The sequence below is a fragment of the Ahaetulla prasina genome, chromosome 17 (genome assembly GCF_028640845.1).
Source record: "Ahaetulla prasina isolate Xishuangbanna chromosome 17, ASM2864084v1, whole genome shotgun sequence".
Lineage (NCBI taxonomy): Eukaryota > Metazoa > Chordata > Lepidosauria > Squamata > Colubridae > Ahaetulla > Ahaetulla prasina.
In genome coordinates this window covers 3,298,221-3,316,254 of record NC_080555.1, presented here as the reverse complement: position 1 = coordinate 3,316,254, position 18,034 = coordinate 3,298,221, and the positions used below count along the sequence as shown (strand labels likewise).

Sequence of the window (18,034 nt, the reverse complement as noted above, 5' to 3'; positions counted from 1 at the left end):
TCATTCCCATGCTCACGTGTTCAAAATCCCGACGCGCTTGGCAACCGACTCAGATTTATGATGGATGCAGCGTCCTGGGGTCAGGCCAAATACAGGCAGCCCTCCACTTACGACCGTTCATTTAGTGACCGTTCAAAGTTACGACGGCACCGAAAAAAGGGAATTAGGACCGTTTTTCACACTTACAACCGACCATTGCAGCATCCTCAAAGTCGCATGGTCGAAATTCGGAGGTTTGGCAACTGACTCACATTTATGACGGTCGCAGTGTTCCCTGGGTCACGTGATCCCCACTTGCGACCTTCTGACAAGCCAAATCAACGGGGTTCACTTCACAACCTTGTTTCTAAGTGAACAACAGCAGCGATTCACTTAACAACCGTGGCTAGAAAGGCCATGAAACGGGGCAAAGCTCCCCAAACCCCATGTCTCACTGAGCGACAGAAATGTTGGGCTCGATTGCGGTCGTACGTCCAGGACTGCCTGTATCGGAGACCCGAGCCAGGTTTGGTATTCCGGATTTTATTCTATTTTGTGCTCCATTGCGGTCATAAATCCGGGATATAACCCACCCAGCAACCTATTTTCTCCACACACACACACACACCCCACCACACCTCCCGGTTTGCAAGAAGCAAAGTCGCAGGGCCAAATGCGGCAGAGAAATAAATATTTGTCAAGCCATAAAAAAAATAAAAATGAATTTATGTTTTGCATTTTTTTTAAAAAACCAGGCGGGACGAACGAAGGCCGGCTGGCAAAAGGGAGGCGAATGAATTTTCTCCGCGTCCTTAATATGTATAGATATTTTCGCCCCGATTCTCCTGGCTATCGTTGCTGACGCCGCCGGTCTCTCTCTCTCTCTCTTTCCCCCCCCCCCTACCCTCCTTTCGTATTGACTTCTGACATTTTCATGGCTCTCTGATTTGATTTCGACAGATTATCCAATTTGTTTTGTAATTTTCTGCTTTCTTTCTTGCCACTCGGCTGGCCTTTGCTGGGGCCCGGCGGACGACGGCCTCAATTTCTTTTCTTTTCTTCTTGTTTTTAAACCGTTGCCTTTTATGTCCGAGCTCCAAAAGGTTAGGCGGGACCAGCGCGGCAATGATAGTGTACGCTACGGGAGTGTTTGCTTAGTAACCACTGGTTCAGCGATGGTTCCAAGTTATGACGGTGCTCAAATTGCCAATCAATCGATCATTATCAGAGTTGGAAGGGACCTTGGAGGTCCTCTAGTCCAACCCCTTGCAGTAGCAGGACACCCTATACCATTTCAGACAAATGGTTATCCAATCTTTGTTTAAAAACCTCCGCTGTGTTGGAGCACCCACAACGTCTAGTGGCAAGCAGTTCCATGGGTTAATTGTTCTAATTATCAGGAAATTCCTCCTTAGTTCCAGGTTGCTTCTCTCCTTGGTTAGTTTCCATCCATTGCTTCTTGTCCTGCCTTCAGGGGCTTTGGAGAATCAGTTGACCCCACCTCTTCTTTGGGGCAGCCCCTCCGATATTTGAATACAGATAGTCCTCGACTTAGAACAATTCATTTAGTGACCATTCAAAGTTACAACGGCACAGAAAAAAGTGACTGTTTTTTCACACTTATGACTGTTGCAGTATTCCCCAAGATCACGTGATCAAAATTAAAACACTTGGCAACTGACTCATATTTATAACGGTCACAAAGGGGCCCCGGGGGAAGCGGGGCGGGATCCCCTTTTGTGACCTTAAGCAGAGTAAATGGGGAAGCTGGGATTCTTTTAATAACAGTGGCAAGAAAAGTCGTAAAACGGGGCAAGACTCACTGAACAAACGTTTCCTTTAGCAACATACATTTTTGGCCTCAGTTATGGTAGTAAATCAAGGGACTTACCTGTATTTCTTAGTGACAGATCCGCTAAAGAGGGGGTCTGCACTACTTAATGACAGAGTCATTGAATGAACTGTATCTGAGGGGCTACCATAGCTATCAAAAAGAAACTCTCTTGTAATCCTCTTCGCTTCATTCTCACCACCACCACCTACTCAATATTTTCCTGCCACAGCTATTATCAAGGATACTCTCTTGTAAGCCTCTTCACTTCATTCTCACCACCACCATCTACTCAGTATTTTCCTGCCACAGCTATTATCAAGGATACTCTCTTGTAATCCTCTTCACTTCATTCTCACCACCACCATCTACTCAATATTTTCCTGCCACAGCTATTATCAACGATACTCTCTTGTAAGCCTCTTCGCTTCATTCTCACCGCCACTATCTACCCAATATTTTCCCCGTCTCCTTGTTGCTAATGAAGAGGCCCTCCAAAGGTTTCGTTTGGGCCTCAGCAAGAAACAAACAATCCATCTCTTAGGGATGCTAGTTTCGCCTCCAACTCAGGGTTGGGCTAAATGACCTCCAAGGACCCCCCTCTCATTATTACCTTTTCCCAAGACTTACGCTCTCGTCGAAAATCCTCTGGAGTCTGAATGGGAGCCAAGAGGATCATCTCGGATTAAAGAGGCGTTCTTTCGGGATTTGGGAACGCTGTCTGTCCATCCGTCCCAAAATCAGCTTTGTGGTCAATTGAAGGAGAATTGAGGAGGGGGTTTCCCGCAAAGTCTAAAGTGCCAAGCGATCTTCGCAGCGGGGAATAACAGTGGGGTGGAGGAATCCCTCCGCCGGCGCTCCTTAACCGGCCCAAGTCTTGAGGGAGGCACGCGATCCGAATTCCCTGCAGTCAGAGCCAAAGAAAGGGCACCACCAGGAGAGCCAGGCAGGCGACGACGCTAAGCCGGATCGGGGCAGGGCTGCGTGCACGAATGACCACCGCTTCTAGTGAGGGGGAGAAGAGAGAGAAAGGAGCGTCAATGCTGAGATAGTCACACGCACCCCCCTCAAAAAATGGAGAACTGAATTTCAGGTCGTCCTCGATTTACAACCGTGACCGTCGGAAGTGACAATAGCGCTGAGAGAAGGGATGTATCCCCATGCTTCTGGCCGTTGCGGGGTAATTACTTATTAATAATGATCACTTATTCATACGCCGTTTTGTTTTCTGCCTTTAAGATTCGGAAACTCACTCTCTGGACCGCCTCTCCCTCGGGGCTGAGATTTGGGTGCCTCTGTCGCGGGATCTGCGGCTAGAAAGCAAACAGGGATAAGGCAGTGATCACCGGGTGGTCTCCTTTCCCTCCGTCCCCACGCAGAGTCTCAAGAAATGTACACCCGCCATCCCAGGAGGGACAAACCGAGAAATTTCACGTTCCTTAAGCACATTCTGCATAAACACGAGTCCTCGCCCACCTTAGCCACCCCGTCCAAGGTGATTAGACCACAACCCCCATCATCCCCAAGACGGCCAGGGCGTTTAGGGAAGCTGTGGAGGTGGTCCTCGACTTACAGAGTTTCTTTTAACGACCGTTCCAAGTCACAACGGGGCTGGAAAAAGCGACTTACAATTGTTTGCAACGTGACCGGGTTATGCGAGCCCTATTCGTGGCCTTCCCAGCCAAGCTGGTTTCACTTAACGACTGCACAATTCGGTTAGCGACTGCAATGATTTACTTAACAACCATAGCAGGGGGGGGGAAAGTCATAAAACCAGGCGCGACTCCCCGAACGACCGCTTCATTTAGCGGTTGGAAAAACTCCAGATCTTTTCACCAAAAACAAAAAAAAACACAACCAAACCCCAGTTTGTTTTCACGAGACCCACAACCTTGGATGGACAGACCAAACTTACTGGTGGTAGCTTTGCAGCAAACCGAAACGCGTAGCTTCAAACACTGGCCAAGACTCTCCGGGGCAGGGATAGCTGTCGGAATGGAAACAAACCAAGAATGGTGGTTAGAAGATCGAACGTCCAAAGTTCACCCAGCAAAAATCTACCCGGTGCGTTTATTTTATATAAGTTTTCGCTCTTTTTTGATCCTAAAACACCGAGCTGGCAGGAATAGCCAACGCTCCGGAAGATAGGCTTAAGATACAGAAGGATCTTGACGGACTTGAACGCTGGGCGCTCTCTAACCAACGTGAAATTCAGCGGTGAAAAAAGTAAGGTTCTACATTTAGACAAGGAAAACCAAATGTACAGGTACGGGGTAGATTAGTGATAGCGAAGCTGGACTGCGCGCATGCCTGTTTTTTGGCTGTTTTTTGGGTTGTTTTCAGATCGTTTTTCTAGCTGTTTTCCAGCAGGTTTTTTTGCCATTTTCAGGCCATTTGGGGGCTGGTTTTGGCCTGAAAAATGCCCCCAAAACAGCCAGAAAAATGGTCTAAAATGGCAAAAAAATTTTGGCCATTTTCCGGCGCTCCGGTGCCCGCGAAGACCAGCTGGTAATGGCACGGGGGCCCACAGAGAGGGTTCTGCGTACCACCTCCGGCATGCGTGCCATAGGTTAGCCGTCATGGGCATATAGGTGGTACCTTGCTCAATAGCAGTGACTGTGAGAGGGATCTTGGGAGTCCTAGTGGACGATCACTTAAATCGGAGTCGGCGGTGTGCGGCGGCAGCCAAAAAAGCCAATGCAATCCTAGGCTGCATTAACACAGGGATAGAATCAAGATCACTTGAAATGTTAATGCCACTTTATAAGGCCTTGCTAAGGCCACACTTGGAATACGGCGTCCAGTTTTGGTCGCCAAGATGTAAAAAAGATGCTGAGACTCTAGAAAGAGTGCAAAGAAGAGCAACGAAGATGATTAGGGGACCGGAGGCTAAAACATATGAAGAACGGTTGCTGGAATTGGATATGTCTAGTTTAATGAAATGAAGGACTAGGGGAGACATGATAGCTGTGTTCCAATATCTCAGGGGCTGCCCCAAAGAAGAGGGAGTCAAGCTATTCTCCAAAGCACCTGAGGGTAGAACAAGAAGCAACGGGTGGAAACTAATCAAGGAGAGAAGCAACTTAGAACTGAGCAGAAATTTCCTGACAATTAGAACAATTAATCAGTGGAACTACTTGCCTCCAGAAGTTGTGAATGCACCAACACTGGAAGTTTTTAAGAAGAGACTGGACAACAGATTTGTCTGAAGCGGTGTAGGATTTCCTGCCTAAGCAGGGGGTTGGACTAGAAGACCTCCAAGGTCCCTCCCAACATTCAATTCAATTCAATTCAACTCTATTCTATTCTAGTCTATTCTAGTCTAGTCTAGTCTAGCCTATTCTATTCTAGTCTAATCAAGTCTATTCAATCAATAGATTAATAAACTCAACTGTAGTTGATTAAGTGGGCACCGCAAACATTCCAAGACAGTTGATTCATGAAAAAGGCCATATATGTATATGTGTGTTTATATGCATATATATGCGTGCGTGTGTGTAGATACACATATGCATTGCTTACAAAAATGCCCCATGCCAACTTTGAATGTGTCTGCGGCATTCGGAGGGCATCAAAATGCAGGTTGCGGCGATGACAATTTTTACGTCCCCCCCCCCCTCCTCATTTTTGTGCGTTCCAAGCAGGCAGGCGAGTTCTCCTAACAGGCGTGTTTATTTCAATAAATCCATCCCAAAAGGCATGGCGATCGAGCCCAGCCGACACCGGGCTCCAGAAGCCTGACATTTCTCGGTGTGTATCTGTCCTTTTTTTGTTGTTGTTGTTTAATTTTACATTTTTAATCGAGCACGGCAAATCAGGAAGAGAGGGCAGCATTTTGATGTCCAAGGTGCAAAGACGGAAAATATGATAAATTCCAAATCGGGCAGGTTTGGCCAGCCAGAGAAACGGCGCTTAAAATCTGGGCTGAGGACAGATGGAAAACTAAGCTAGCGTCCGAGCGGGGTTGCTTAGGGATCAGTCCCAATTTCTCAACCCCACCTACCCCGCAGGGTTGTTGTTGTTGTTGCCAGGCTAAAAGGGGTGGCAGTTTTATCCTTTTATATGTCACCTGGAGTTTAGGACAGCAGTCCAAGACTCCAGGGAAGAATAAAAGAAATGTTGCATAATTGCATTAATCCTGCCAACTTTAAGTCACACTTTAATTTGGTTGAATTCTCCTCTCCTCTCCCTTCCTTCCTTGGGGTTGGACTAGACGACCTCCAAGGTCCCTTCCAGCTCTTGATATTCTGCTCTTTTGCTATTCTTTTTTCTCTCCTCTCCTCTATACTTTTTTATTTTACAAACCGATTCATAAATTTACTTTATTAAATAACTTTAAAAAACTCTTCTAACTTACATATATAGTAATATTCACGGCCGCTCTGGAACTCGATGCCCAGCGAAAACGGGGTAAACCTCTGGATTTTCTCGGAGAACCGGACAGCTCCATAGGCGGCATATGGACGGTTGCACTCCCACCGTTTGAAAGCTCCCGGCGTTTCGTAGCAACCTTGGTATCCGTCGGCGTTGACCATAAGCAAAGTGAAGGATTCCGGCTTCCCGCTGACCAACGGCCGGTCATAATGGGGGCAGTAAATATCCAGGTAGTCGTTGATTGACACCTGAATGGTGTAGCCTCCGTCTGAATTGAAGAACCTGGAAGTGGAAAGGAGAAGCGGTTTCGGACGAGTGATTAAAAAAATAATCCAGATTTATCTTTGAAGAAGGACGGAGCAGTGTGTTGTGTAACCCAGGTCCAAGTAGGTAGTAGCAAACTCAGTTTAAAAACAAACAAACTTTATTAGAACAGCTGAGAATTAAACTCATTCTCAGCGCAGTCCAAACTAAATCAAAGCAAATTCTTCCCAACACAAATTCCTCAGTCTTATCACCAACCTTGGTCTTAATTAGGCAAACTGCCAAAGTCCTTTCTTGGCAAACGTTCACAAGATGCCGATAAGAAACAAATGCAGCAAGACAAAGCTATTAACGTTGTTTTCCGGCCAAGAGCCCAAACGCCGTTGCTGGTCTTTTGAGCCTTATGGGAGGGGCCAATCATTGCCTGGCCTTACTCCTGAGTTGTCCTCTTTGCTTGAGCTGCTCTTGCCTTCTGGCAGCTCTTCTCACGCGTGTATTAGGAACAGGCTCCTCCAGTTCCTCTGCCTCACTACTGTCAGCTTCTGGAGGCTCCGGAGTCCACACATCACGCCCTGGCCCCACCTCTTCCTCCGACACAGAGCCCTCATCCGGGCCTTCCCCAGCTTCCAGGACTGGCCCATGCTCTTCCTCAGCCTCGTCACTGTCTGACTCCGTTGCCAGTTCCGCAGGCTGCTGGCGGACCACAACACATTGACTCACACAGGGAAGCAACGGATAGAAGCTTCTTCTTCCTACTTTAACCGCCCATGTATCTACCGACTTATCCTCTCTTGAAACCAGAGCAAGCTCTCAAATTGGGAAGCAACAGGTGGACTCGTCAATTCATCTACTCTCGCCTCTAAACGACAGAGCAGTGACTCATGCAGAGAAGCAACGGATAGACTCTTCTTCTTGCTACTTTAACCGCCCATGTATCTACCGACTTATCCTCTCTTGAAACCAGAGCAAGCTCTCAAACTGGGAAGCAACAGGTGGACTCTTGAATTTATCTACTCTCGCCTCTAAACGACAGAGCAGTGACTCACGCAGGGAAGCAACGGATAGACTCTTCCTTCTTGCTACTTAACCACCTATTGACTTATCCGCTCTTGAAACCAGAGCAAGTTCTCAAACTGGGAAGCAACAGGTGGACTCGTCAATTCATCTACTCTCGCCTCTAAAACGACAGAGCAGTGACTCACGCAGGGAAGCAATGGGAGGACTCCTTTCCTACGTATGTGCTTTATCCATCCACTTACCCCTTTAAAAAAAAGAGAGAGAGAGAGTTCTCAAACTGGGAGGCAACAGGCAAACTCCTTAATTTTTCTTCTCTCCAGGACAAATCCGTCACTCATACAGCGAAACAACAGGTAGACTCCTTCTTAACCGAGTGCCTCTAAATCAGGGGGTCTCCAACCGTGGCAACGCTGGGAGTTGAAGTCCACAAGTCTGAAAAGTTGCCAAGGTTGGAGACCCCTGCTTTAAATGGCAGAACAGCCACTCAACCAGGGAGGCAACGGGCAGGCTCCTTTTGCTCTTTATCTACCTAATTATCCCGTCTTTAAACGGGACTGAGTCCTCACCCAGAGAAGCAACAGGCAACATGCCTTCAGTTTTGCTAAAATGCAGCCAGGAAGACTCCACCCGGGATGAAAAAAAGATCTCAGCAACTCATCCAGAGACACAAACCGGGGTTTTCCCCTCACCCCACCCCATCACTATCCTCTTTCTATGGACGGAAGTGTTTAATTTGTGAAATAATTTCTTGCAAGGTTGTACCAGGTCTCACTCGCCCCGCCCTGATCCTCAGGGATGTTTTGCTTTGGAACAAGCCAACTTTGCCCCCAGGTTTGCTAGCTAAAATAAAGTTGTCGGGATCTTCTCTCTAAATTGCCCCCAGGGGGGGGGGTTGTTGGGGGTGGGGCCCCTCAAAAAAATTAAACCACCTTCGCTGCTCATGTCTGCTTATTTCTTATTTCTATTTCTTTTCCGGCAATTACAGGAAAAATTACAGGTGACTTCCTAGCGTGACATTTTGGGTGTGGCTCCGGGGAAATTGACACGCCGGCTTTGAAGAAGGGTGCACCAACGCACAATTGTGCAAGGCACGCAATTCAGTAGACAAGACGTTTCAGGTCGTTAAAAAGAGAGACGGAGGCCGCCACTAACTGTTTACAAACGCCTCTGACTTGTTTTGATGTCGTGAAGGTGAAAAGATTACGATAAGCATCTCTTATCCGGCAAACCGGACTTGCTGAGAAAGAATTTGGAGGCATTTTTAATTCAACTTTAATAACAGGGAGTCCTCGAATTATAAGAGCTCGTTTAGCGACCGTTCAAACTGTTCAAGCACTGAAAAAAAATGGGATTTAGGGATTGCCAATTTTGATTACATAACGACGGTCATCCAGTGTGAAAAATGGTCCCAAGTTGCTTTTTTTCAGGGCTGTTGTAACTTGGGACGGTCACTAAGTGAGGTGTTGTACGTCGAGGACTACCTGCATCGGGGAAAAAGCAAAAACAAACCTTTCGTGAGCCAGAGATGTTTGGCGAGGACAAAATGAATGTTTGCCAAATATTTACATAGAAGGGATTTTCAAGCTAGCAGAACATTTTATTAGAGGCGATTAGCGGGCTAAAAATAAAAACACCCTCCACGTATTTGCAGGGAGAGAAAATTGTGTGTGTATGTGTGTATTTGTGTTTGTGTGTGTGATGCAAAATAGATTAACAGGACACAAATTACCGGCACCGAGTTCCAACAGGTAGTCCTCGACTTACAAACATTCATTTAGAGACCGTTCGGAGTTAAAAGGGCACTTTAAAAAAAAGTGACTTGGGAGCGTTTTTCGCACTTATGACCGTATGCTGCATTCCCGCGATCAGCATTCAGGCGCTTGGCAACAGTCTCGTATTTATGGCGGTCGTAGCGTCCCGGGGTCACACAGCAGACCGTGTGACTAACTTCGCAACGGTGGCCAAAGAAAGGTTGTAAAACTCCACGGTCTCGCTTAATGACAGAAATTTCGGGCTCGGTTGTGGCCGTCAGTCGAGGAGTCCCTGTATCTAACCGGCTTGCCAATTTTCCTTCGCAATTCGGGATGGGATGTCCTCGGTTAGGAAAAACTTAAAAAATGCCAGCCATTTGACGCTGGCACGCCAGTCGCACTCTGCGCGTGGTCTGAAGAACCCTTGTTCTCATCCCGACAATTTTATTTTATTTTATTTTATTTTTCTTGAAAAAGTTTTGCGGCTTGGCTGGCTTTCGCTGAGATTAAACACCTTTCCCTGGCTGCCAAAGGAACGGCGCCGGCGAGTTAGATCCACCTCTTTCTCTCTTCCACAAAGGCCTCTAACATCTTCCCCACATTAAAACCGGCGTTGTCGTCACAAGACCTCAGTGAGTCAACCAGCAACCAGCCCAAGCAGAGATTAAGCGCCGACTCAAAAAGAGGGATTTTGCAACCGCAAAAGCAAAGTCCAAAACGCCAGGGAAATAATAAGACGGAGGAAGCATTACGTGAGAACCGATCTTGCATCGGGGATGTTTCGCCTCTGAGACACACTTTCGGCCTCTCCCCGTCCCGATGTTAGGAATCCAGGCCCGTCATCAACCCCCCCAAAGATCAGATTCGGGCCCGGCGTTAAAAAGAGATGTACAAATCCGAAAGATGTTGTTATTTTTCAAAGCCACAACATGTGCAATCTTGTAAAGGCATCTTAAGCTTCAAAAGCCACTGTAAATATAAATGGAGAGAGAACTGTGGATTTGATCCTCTAGGGAAGAAAAAAAAAATAAAGTCAGGGGATTTTCACAGTTTAAGTGCAACCAGGAATCCCCAAAGTGTATGCCGGCTACCTTAAACCACGATTGACAGGTTCAATATTTCCCCAATGTTCTTTTTCTTGTTATCCCTAAATGGCTTATCAGAAAAGACGATCAAACGAGGATCAGACGTTTGGCAAGTCCCTTTCTTCGACGATGTCGTAACCTCGAACCGACGCTGAACGGCCGTAACTCGAGGGCTTTTTTTTAAAAAAAAAATCAAAACAGTATTATCGAATGTTCTTGATGTCATTTCGATTTCCTCCGTCTTAAAAGAGGAAATCTTGGGAGATGTTTAAAATATATTTTTAGTACTTCGGCCATCTTTCAGTCCATTGGGAGGGGGGCCGTGTCATCGGTTGTGATGGGTGTCTTGTGTGATATTATTTTGGGAGGGGTCGTGTCAGCGGTTGTGACGGGTAAGGCGTTGGTGGGACGTTACTAAAAGTAAAACCACTTTTTACCCTATTGGGGTTAATTTATTTGAGATTTGCAAATCACAGATTTGCTGAGATTCAAACTTTGGGCCTCCCATTTCTGGAGCCAGACTGGCCAAAGAGCACCCCAAAATCTGGAATCCAAACAGACAGTGTCAAAATAAAACTTAGATGTACCCCATAAATTTCCTTTGGCAACTTGACATTTTCAAGAGGGTGAAAAGTTTCTACGTAGCAGAGTTGACTTTTCAAGGTTGGAAAGTTGGTTTCTTTCGCTCCTTTGTAAATCCAGAGATGGAGAGATTATGCTGTGCACCCCTCCTCTATTTTCTGACACACACACATCCGTGCAAACCTACGCTGCAAAACTTTCAGCACATCTCACTTTTCATCCTCTTTCTGCAAGTTCTTAAACCAGATCCCAACCGTCTCAATATAGTCAGGTTGCGCTTGATTAGCAAATAAACTGACTGCAAAAAAATGGGTTGTGCAGAAAAACCATGTGCAAATTTATGGCCTTTTTCTCGTGCATCCCAAAAGAGTTTTGGGGTGCGGAGAATATTTCATGGGATATGGCTTTTGGCGGGGGGGGGGGGAAATAAAGGATCAGAATTATAAATGGGGCTTGTAAACTTTACAGGGCGGTATTTGCCTGTGGCGTAGATGTACAATCATAAACTTTTTCGGGAGATTTCTGTCTTATTTATTTTATTTATTTATTTATTATTCGTATTTGTATACCGCCCTATCTCCCGAAGGACTCAGGGCGGTTCACAGGCAAATAAAAAACATATATATACAAATTAAGAAAACCATTAAGAAACTTATTCAAAAAGCCAGATTGTTAAAAATAGTATAAATATTAAAACCAAGTGAACGGAGATTTGAAATCCTGGCAGGCTTTTAAAACAAAAAAACAAAAAAAAATCTGGGGAAAACCATTGTAATTAAACTTAGGCTCCTTGGCATCGTTGTAGAAATGGAAGGAATGAATAAAATTGCTGTTTGGCCACAGATATTAAAGCTGAAAAGAAATTTTTTACTGGTTATTGTTTTCTGGAGAGAAAAACATCATTGTCCCCAGATTTATTTATTTTATTTTTTTGCATCCGATAACAATGTAGCTTAACTTGGCATTCTGCTGTTTGGAACTAGGGTTCTATTTTAATGTTCGCATCCCCAATGCCTTGCTTTTCTTTTAATGTTTCTCTTCTGTGGTTTGGAACCACTTTTCTATTTTAATTCCGCGTCCTCTTGCGTGCTTTTAATGTTCCTGTTGTATTATTTTGAACCGTTTCTGATTTAACGTTTGTATCCTCCCGCGTGCCTTTATTCTAACTTTAATAAAAAGTTAGAATAAACTATAGTAAATAATAATATAACCTCCATAATAATTTTATTACAATTTTTCAATAATAATTATAATTTTATGATAGCAATAATAAAACCTTAACATTTTAAGGTCTGCATTCGATTGCACGCTGCCGTGAGCCTTTGCGCCACGAATCAATGCGCCTAAATTTTAAAAAAGACACATATCTACACCCTGTTGCAAAATGTCCACCCCTTCCCCGCACCTAGAAATCTAGCCTCTTAGGGAGAAAGCCTCCGCTCTCATTTTTTTTTCCTTGCAAGCTCGACAAATATATACAAGTTCAGGTTTGGTTCTGCAACCCAACAAGACAGAGGCAGACTTCAGAGGATAATTAGAACCACAGAAAAAAACCATGGCTATCAACCTGCCTTCCATGGAGGACCTATATAGTGCACGAGTCAAAAAGAGGGCTGTGAAAATATTTACAGACCCCTCACATCCTGGACATAAACTGTTTCAACTCCTACCCTCAAAACAACGCTATAGGGCTCTGCACACCAGAACAACTAGAGACAAGAAGAGTTTTTCCCCCGAACGCCATCACTCTGCTAAACAAATAATTCCCTCAACACTGTCAAACTATTCACTAAGTCTGCATTAGAATAGAATAGAATAGAATAGAATTTTATTGGCCAAGTGTGATTGGACACACAAGGAATTTGTCTTGGTGCATATGCTGATCAATATATCAATATAAATCATAAGGATTGCCAGCAACAAGTTATAGTCATACAGTCATAAGTGGAAAGAGATTGGTGATGGGAACTATGAAACGATTAATAGTAGTGCAGATTCAGTAAATAGTCTGACAGTGTTGAGGGAATTACGTTACAAACTATTCACTAAGCCTGCATTAATCTTCTCATCATTCCCATCACCCATCTCCTTCCACTTACGACTGTATGACTGTAACTTTGTTGCTTGTATCCTTACAATTTATATTGATATTGTTTCCTGATTGTTTATTTGTACCCTATGACTATCATTAAGTGTTGTATCATTAAGTGTTAAATTTGTACCCTATGACTATCATTAAGTGTTGTACCTCGATGAAGGTATCTTTTATTTTATGTACACTGAGAGCACATGCACCAAGACAAATTCCTTGTGTGTCCAATCACACTTGGCCAATAAAAATAAATTCTCTTCTCTTCTCTTCTATTATTCTATTCTATTCTATTTCTATATTTCTCCTATATTACTTCTATATTTCATTTCTATATTTCTATATTTGATGAACGTATCTTCTTTTTTATGTACACTGAGAGCATATGCACCAAAGACAAATTCCTTGTGTGTCCAAATCACACCTGGCCAATAAAAATAAATTCTATTCTATTCTATTCAATTATTCTATTCTATTCTATTATCCTATTCTATTTTATTTCTATATTTCTCCTATATTATTTCTATATTTCATTTCTATATTTCTATATTTGATGAACGTATCTTTTCTTTTATGTACACTGAGAACATATGCACCAAAGACAAATTCCTTGTGTGTCTAAATCACACCTGGCCAATAAAAATAAATTCTATTCTATTCTATTCAATTATTCTATTCTATTCTATTATCCTATTCTATTCTATTTCTATATTTCTCCTATATTATTTCTATATTTCATTTCTATATTTGATGAAGGTATCTTTTCTTTTATGTACACCGAGAGCCTATGCACCAAGGACAAATTCCTTGTGTGTCCAATCACACTTGGCCAATAAAGAATTCAATTCAATTCTATTCTATTCTACAGGTTCAAAAACCGAAACTTATCAAGGAAGTCGACTTTGCAAAGGAAGGACGAGAGCGGAAGCCATTTCTTCCTGAGAGGCTAGATTTCTCCGTGCGGGGAAAGGACCTGCATTGTGCAAGGGGAGAAAATTGTTTGCGGAGGTGTATTTTTTCTTTTTTACCTGTCAACCCCTCCCTAGAGAGGTAGCGGGAGTGGCCAGCTAGCTCTTCCCACAGTTCTTCTGGTGTGGGTTTAACCAGGCCTCAAATTTGCTGCCAACTTAACTTCTCCCACGCTGAGCACAGCAAAAACAAGCTGGAATGTGTGTCTCTCTCCCAGGAACGCAACTGCCTCTCATTGACACACAAACACACACCTCCCTCCCTCCTTCCAACCAACCACCCAGGTGGCTGAAGTTTTTATGAACTTTATGAAGTTTGTTTGTGTTTTTTTAAAATAAAGGAGGGGATTAAAAAAAAATTAAAATGTTTATAGCCTGGGATCAAATTTCCCACCCAGAGTATGGATCATCCTCAACTTGAAAACAGTTCATTTAATGACCGAAGCGACAACCGCGTACAAAAAAAGGTGACTTACAACCGGGGTTTTTTTCCACACACAACATTCAGACGCTTTTGGTAACTCGTATTTACGACGCGAGATCCCATGTTTGGTATCAGGGGAAGCCAGGTTCTGCTGTGGCAAGAAAGGTCGTAGAGCGAGCAAAATGCATTTAAGGAATGTCTCACTTAGCAACTTAAATCTTGGGTTGCATTGCATGTCATAAGTCGAGGACTACTTGGTAGCCAAACGGCTGGGCCTTTTGCTGCAGATGTTGGGTATCCAGTTGAGCCTCGAGTGAACCCAAAAATCATTTGATGCTTTATATATAATACGAATCTCTCACTCTCTCTCTCTCCCCCCACCCTAAATTTCAAAGGTTTTGCTGAGATGAGGGGGGGAAAATGCATATTATTTCCCCAAAACACGCCTCTCTGCACTTCCCTTTACAGATAATAAAGGGGAGAGAAAGAATTGTGCAAAAACAAAAACAAGAGACCTGGTGAATTTTTGTTTTTCTCCACCTTTGCTAAGTTTTAAGCAGGAGTGAAATCCAGCAGGTTCTGACAGGTTCTGGAGAACCGGTAGCAGAAAATTTGAGTAGTTCGGAGAACCGGTAGCGGAAATTTTGAGTAGTTCGGAGAACCGGTAGAGGAAATTTTGAGTAGTTCAGAGAACCGGCAAATACCACCTCTGGCTGGCCCCAGAGTGGGATGGGAATGGAGATTTTGCAATATCCTTCCCCTGGAGTGGGGTGGGAATGGAGATTTTGCAGTATCCTTCCCCTGGAGTGGGGTGGGAATGGAGATTTTGCAGTATCCTTCCCCTGCCACGTCCACCGAGCCACGCTCACAGAACCGGTAGTAAAGAAATTTGAATTTCACTACTGGTTTTAAGCATGTTGGTTTTTTTTTGCCCTGAAAATAAACCTGGGTTTGTTCAGAGACAAGACTCTGGATTATTATTATTTTTTTTAAAAAAATTACTTAAGCCCAGGAGGAAAAAACAACAACAACCTGGTTAAATGCAGCATCTGTAGCCAGTTTCAGGAGATCATGGTGGTTTGTTTGAAGAAGTATCCGGGAACACCCTTTTCCATGAAAAGGAAGACGCTAAACGGACATCATCGCCAGGAAGAACGAGATGGGGGAAAAGAAATGGGTATCCAAAGGAAGGAGAAATAAGAAGAAAAGAAGAATGAAAGAAGAAGAAAAGAAGAAGAAAAGAACCAGCCAACTATTAGTAAGAAGAAACAGGAGACCACCATGGAAATAATTGTCAGAAAAACAAGAAGGGGAAAAGAAAGAGGTATCCAAAGGAAGGAGAAATAAGAAGAAAAAAAGAAGAATGAAAGAAGAAGAAAAGAACCAGCCAACTGGTTAGTAAGAAGAAACAGGAGGCAACCATCATTGTAATAGTTGAGCCAGCCTCAACTATTGGGGAAGCAAAATGCATATTTTGGAAAAGAGAAGTGAGGGTGTGTGTGTGTGTGTTGCAAACAGCAACCTGCTTAGTGGCCCCCTCCCCAAAATTATAAAGCTGTATTTCAGCCCCCCCCCTCATACCAGGCCTTGCCCAGCCCATGGTTCTATTGGAACAAAAATTGCAGAGGGGGGTGGGAGAGGGGTGGCCCCTTCCCCAATGGTGGAGCAGACACAAGGGAGGAGTGGGAGGGAAATAATAAGTTAGCCCCTTCCCCAATCAAAGGGGAGATCAAAGGGAAAGGCGAACTTCCAAATGGGAGGAAAGAGAAAGGGGAAGGGGGGGGGGAGCCGCGGGCACCTGGGCGGCCTTCAAACAAAGAAGATGCTGAGCGCGCAACATGGAAGCCGGGCACAGCCGAAGCCCCCCGGCCCACATCTCCTCCCTGCGACCCCCACCCCCGCGCGCCGCTTTAACTCCTTCCTTCCCCGCTAGCAAAGTTTGACAAAACTTTCTTTTTAAAGGAGAGACGCGGGGAGGAAAGGGAGGGGGGGGGTTGGAAAGAGATGATGGGGGTGGGTGGGAGGGTTGAGTTGGGAGGGGACCCCGTTTTTGGGAAGGGGAGGGAAGAGAATTTTTGGGGGTTTCTCTCCTTGCGCTTTCTTCCTGCCCTCGGACAAAGGGCGCCCAGCCTCCTATGGGCGAGGGTTTTTGTTTTTTTGGAGAGGAGGGGTGTCCTAGCAATATGGGAGGGGCCGAGGGGAGGGAGAGGCCTCTCTGGGGTGCAAGCCTTACAAAGGTCTGGGGGAAACTGGGGGGAGAGCGGGTTAAACACATACCCGGGAAGGAAAGATGGATGGATGGGGAGAAGGAAGGAAGGAAGGAAGGAAGGATTGGGGAGAGGCGAGGAAGGAAGGATGGATGGATTAGAGGAGGAGCGAAGGATGGATGGGGAGAAGGAAGAAAGGAAGGATTGGGGAGAGGGAAGGGGAGGAAGGAAGGAAGGAAGGAAAGATTAGAGGGGAGCGAAGGAAGGATTACGGGGAGAGGGAAGGAAGAGGAAAGAAGGAAGGATTAGAGGGAAAGCGAAGGAAGGATTGGGGAGAGGAAGGAAGGAAGGAAGGATTAGAGGAGGGAGCGAAGGAAGGATTGGGGGAGAGGAAAGGAAGGAAGGAAGGAAGGAAGAGGAAAGAAGGAAGGATTAGAGGGGAGCGAAGGAAGGCTTGAGGGAGAGGAAGGAAGGAAAGATTAGGGGAGAGGAAGGAAGGAAGGAAGGAAAGAAGGATTGGGGGAGAGGTAAGGAAGGAAGGATTAGAGGGGGGAGCGAAGGAAGGATTGGGGGAGAGGAAAGGAAGGAAGGAAGCATTAGAGGGGGGAGCGAAGGAAGGATTGAGGGAAAGGAAGGAAGGAAAGATTAGGGGAGAGGAAGGAAGGATTGGGGGAGAGGTAAGGAAGGAAGGAAGCATTAGAGGGGGGAGCGAAGGAAGGCTTGAGGGAGAGGAAAGGAAGGAAGGAACGATTAGGGGGGAGAGGAAAGGAAGAAAGGAAGGAAGGATTAGAGGGGGAGAGGAAAGGAAGGATTGGGGTGGGAGAAGGAAGGAATAAAAGAAAGAAAGAAGAAACTGCGCTGACCACTCCAGAGCCCTGGGAGTGGAGGATGGGCGAAGGAACCCCGGAGCCCCCACCCCTTCTCCCCATTTCTCTCTCCCCCCCCACCCCGCTTTCCTTTCTCTACCTGGGGTTGCTGGCGTTCCAGTAGACGCTGTGGCGGAGGCCTCGCACCTGCCGGGCCAGGAGGGCGCCCCCAAAGAGGAAGAGCCCCCAACAAGGCAGCAGCGCCTCAATGGGGCGCATCGCTCCGTCGGGAGGGAAACGGGGGGTGCAGCGTTGGCGGCGGCCGGAGGAGTCGCGGCGGGAGGGGAGGGGACCAAAAAAAAGAAAAAGAAAAAGAAAAGCCCGGCCCCGCCTTCTCCCCCCCCCTTCCTACTTCGCTCGCAACTTTTTCCACCAATCAGGAGCCGCGCTGGAGCCCCAAAAGAAAAACAAAACTTTGAGCCAAACTTCCAAGCGAGGATGGAGGCGGGAGGGGAGGGGAGGGGAGGGGAGGGGGAGTTAACTCTTCGCCTCCATTCATTCGGGCAGCTAAAAGGGAGGGAGGGGAGGGGAGGGGAGGGGCGTGGGCCAACATTCCCTCCAGCTTCTGCTCCTCTTCAAGCAATCAGAATAAGAGCG

At 45.6% G+C, this 18,034-nt stretch overlaps 2 protein-coding genes across 2 annotated transcripts in view; both read right to left on the bottom strand.

Moving 5' to 3' along the window:
* Nucleotides 1-2,572, bottom strand: part of EFNA3 (ephrin A3) — an 85,279-nt gene extending 82,707 nt beyond the window's left edge. The window contains exon 1 of the mRNA XM_058160430.1: nucleotides 2,441-2,572. The gene's annotated coding sequence lies outside the window, so the exon portion shown is untranslated. The remainder of the gene's footprint in view (nucleotides 1-2,440) is intronic.
* Nucleotides 2,573-2,674: 102 nt separating this feature from the next.
* On the bottom strand, nucleotides 2,675-17,732 carry EFNA4 (ephrin A4). Its single transcript, XM_058160431.1, has 5 exons — nucleotides 17,538-17,732; nucleotides 6,168-6,466; nucleotides 3,726-3,797; nucleotides 3,064-3,123; nucleotides 2,675-2,815 (listed from the first exon to the last, which is right to left on the bottom strand). The coding sequence occupies exons 1-5, from the start codon at nucleotides 17,654-17,656 to the stop codon at nucleotides 2,721-2,723; spliced, it is 645 nt and encodes a 214-aa protein (XP_058016414.1). The 5' UTR covers nucleotides 17,657-17,732; the 3' UTR covers nucleotides 2,675-2,720.
* Nucleotides 17,733-18,034: the final 302 nt, after the last annotated feature.